The sequence below is a fragment of the Gavialis gangeticus genome, unplaced genomic scaffold, assembly GCF_001723915.1.
Source record: "Gavialis gangeticus isolate Ggan-Ray unplaced genomic scaffold, GavGan_comp1, whole genome shotgun sequence".
Classification (NCBI taxonomy): Eukaryota; Metazoa; Chordata; order Crocodylia; family Gavialidae; genus Gavialis; species Gavialis gangeticus.
This window is the reverse complement of record NW_017728994.1, coordinates 39041113-39043852: the sequence shown is the minus strand read 5'-3', so window position 1 is coordinate 39043852 and position 2740 is coordinate 39041113. Positions and strand designations below refer to the sequence as shown.

General features: G+C 36.6%; 1 protein-coding gene and 1 long non-coding RNA gene across 3 annotated transcripts in view; one reads left to right on the top strand and one right to left on the bottom strand.

The window, feature by feature from the left end:
* Window positions 1-421, top strand: part of LOC109287490 — a 5518-nt gene extending 5097 nt beyond the window's left edge. Inside the window, exon 2 of the long non-coding RNA XR_002094878.1 lies at window positions 15-421. This is a non-coding gene — a long non-coding RNA (uncharacterized LOC109287490). The remainder of the gene's footprint in view (window positions 1-14) is intronic.
* Window positions 422-525: 104 nt separating this feature from the next.
* The window catches only part of TBC1D12 (TBC1 domain family member 12), a 133625-nt gene continuing 131410 nt past the window's right edge, over window positions 526-2740 (bottom strand). For both annotated transcript variants that reach the window (XM_019502602.1, XM_019502603.1), the window contains 2 exons: window positions 2162-2420; window positions 526-1009 (listed from right to left, as the gene is read on the bottom strand). In XM_019502602.1, the coding sequence (XP_019358147.1) occupies window positions 941-1009; window positions 2162-2420 (328 nt within the window). In that variant the 3' untranslated portion in view covers window positions 526-940. The remainder of the gene's footprint in view (window positions 1010-2161; window positions 2421-2740) is intronic.

The following is a 2740-nucleotide window of genomic DNA, read 5'->3' as shown; positions in this document are numbered from 1 at the left end:
CTGTAATTTTCAAGGTCAGTGCTCTTTCAAACACACAAGGACTATCACGACTAGTACTTGTCAGTTTTTCTAGTGTTTACCACCACACACAAGTGAACCATTAATTTTATTATGAATACCTCAACTAGCTAACATTCCTCCTGTGGCAAAATCTGTGTGGAATGCCCATTTAAGGTCTTAACCAATGTAAACTGCACAACCAATACTTCAGAAAACAAAGGCTTGAAGTAATCTGTTATTTAGAGATTATGGGCTGCAAATAGTAGCCCCTACATAAACCAGTAGGATTTTTGCTATAGCAGGATTGGGCACACAATACTTTTGCAGTTCCTGAGTTAATTACATTTGCCTAAACTGAAGAATGAAGCTGAACTTAAATAGCTAAATAAGACGTACCCCACCAAAACTTCATGTTATCTGACACAAACATACCAAAACAAACTCTTTTGGTCCACAATATTTTTATCTCATTAATTTCGGAGGTAATATTTGTATGAAAGTGTTTGGTTCAGATAGCAGTTTTTGGGCCTTAATATTAAATATTTCCTTCACATTCCTTGTCCCCAAAAAGTGCCTTTGTGGTATTTGTAAAAAAAGTTGTGTCTCAAACTCTTAAGTACCAACAGAAGTTATTACAAATGTTTATTGCATTAAGCTGATTCTTTTAAAATATTAAATATGTATTCCCCCACTTTCTCAGTTTCATAGGTTTTAGTATTCTGTTGTCTTTGTGAAAATAATCTTCCCACAAAAAAACTAATACTGGCAAAATGGTGACAATTTTATCAGTTTCTGCCACTCCATTCAGAGTCAAATACTGTCTCTCTCTTTGTGTTTAAGCTCTTGTCTATAGTGGTTTTCACATCAAAATGCTGTGAAATTTCCTTTTTATTCATCAAGTGGTTTTCTACATTTTCAATTGACCTCTAAATTATGGAGATCAGCTTTTTAGTGCTGGGCTATGATTCTTGTCTCCTTCTTTGTTGTCCTTCATTAGTGAGGCAAACACCTAGAAATGTAGGTTAAATGAGTCACAAGTTAAAAATACCAAATATTGAATAAGCATTTCTCATAGTGTCCACTACCATTTGTAAAAGCATAATACCGATCTTTTCAAAATTTAAATTATTTACAACCATTGTATAAACTTAGGGATCCCAAAGGTTTTCACAATTTTTAAGTTTTAGGTCCAATGTTATAATTACCAGATCCCCAAGAATGAAAGACTGGACATCACTTATAAACTGATTCCTGCTGGTTATACTCAGGGCACTTCTCACTCTCTCCCATCCTACAAAATACTCCCACAGACTCAGCTTCACCCAAAAAAGCATACAGCACTGATGTGTCAGATGCTGGCACTCAAACTGCAATAGCCTAGGCCAGCACTTACTACTGCTTCATTCATGAATTTGTTCCACATTCCTCACGTGACCAAAAGACCTGGGCCATCAAAAATGAGTTTCCCCCAAACCCAGTCCCTTTTCATGGTTTGAGACAGGTTTCAGCAGCAGCAGCTGAAAACATTGCATCTTAAAACAAAAGCTTTTGTCCTAAGAATGTTACAGAAAGAATTTGGATTCAACTATAGTAAAAAGTATGTGCAGCTCTTAACTACAGAAACTCACAAGAGATCAAAATGTCATAACTTTGAAAACTGCACTGAGTGGGAGAAAAAATTGCTGAAATGAGCCCTTCATAATAATTTGCTATGTATCCTATGCTTCATCGAGTTCAGGGGCTGAATATAGTCTGGTTAGAAAATATGGATCTAAGAAGTGACTTTATTTCCTTGCTGCTCTTGCTCTTACATGAAAAAGAAATTTATGTAATAATGTAAAGATTCCCCACCATTCTACTGTTTCCCTTCTAGAGCTCTATAACCAAGGGATGTAGTGATTTCCATTTTCAAGGTATTTTTCAATGGAAGAGTAGCAAGCCATCTGTCTCCATAAACAAAAAATGAGCTGCTATTTAAACATGCAAGTAAAATATGGTCTAAGTGAAACCATGTCCATTCAATGATAACCCTGGATGTTGTGTTTTTCCCCCACTGGAAACCAGACTTCCAGCACAAAGCAGGATCTATAGTGAAGTCACCCACCAGGTTTTGGTGTTATACTGGCCACATCAATTTATTCTGAGAAACACAACCACTCACCTGTGCCCATTTTTTGTTACTGTTCTGCATCTGAATAGCTGCAATACAACTAAAAAGTTTTTCTGATGTGATATCTTCAGGCAGTTTTGTTAGAAACTGTGCTATATGAATGAAGTCCATCTGTAGGAGGATATCTTCATATAATCGAAGGATTCCTAACCCTGTCCTAAACAAAAATTCTTCTCCGTCTCTACAAAAGACGTCCCAGACTCGACAGGCCAGATCAAGTGGTAGTGATTTACTGTAGAGGGTGAAGATCCTAGAATTTTACAAAGGTTTACTGGTTAGTGGTATTGCATCTGCTTTGGAAATACATTTTAAAATCTAGTCTCAACTTCTAGCTGAAAATTGTCAGGTGACAAGTTAGTATTCACTTTCAAAAGCAATACACTATTTAGGGTTTATTACCATTAATAAATTATTTCAAACTGCTACAGTTTTAAAGTTTAGCATATCCCAGGGCTTTTTGAAGGTCCCTGAAAAAATCACCTAATTCCAATGAGTGGGTAAGCAAGGGCTAATTAGTACATGGATCCTTTGTGTGGGGGGGGTGTTTTGTGGGGCAGTGGCAGGGAGGAC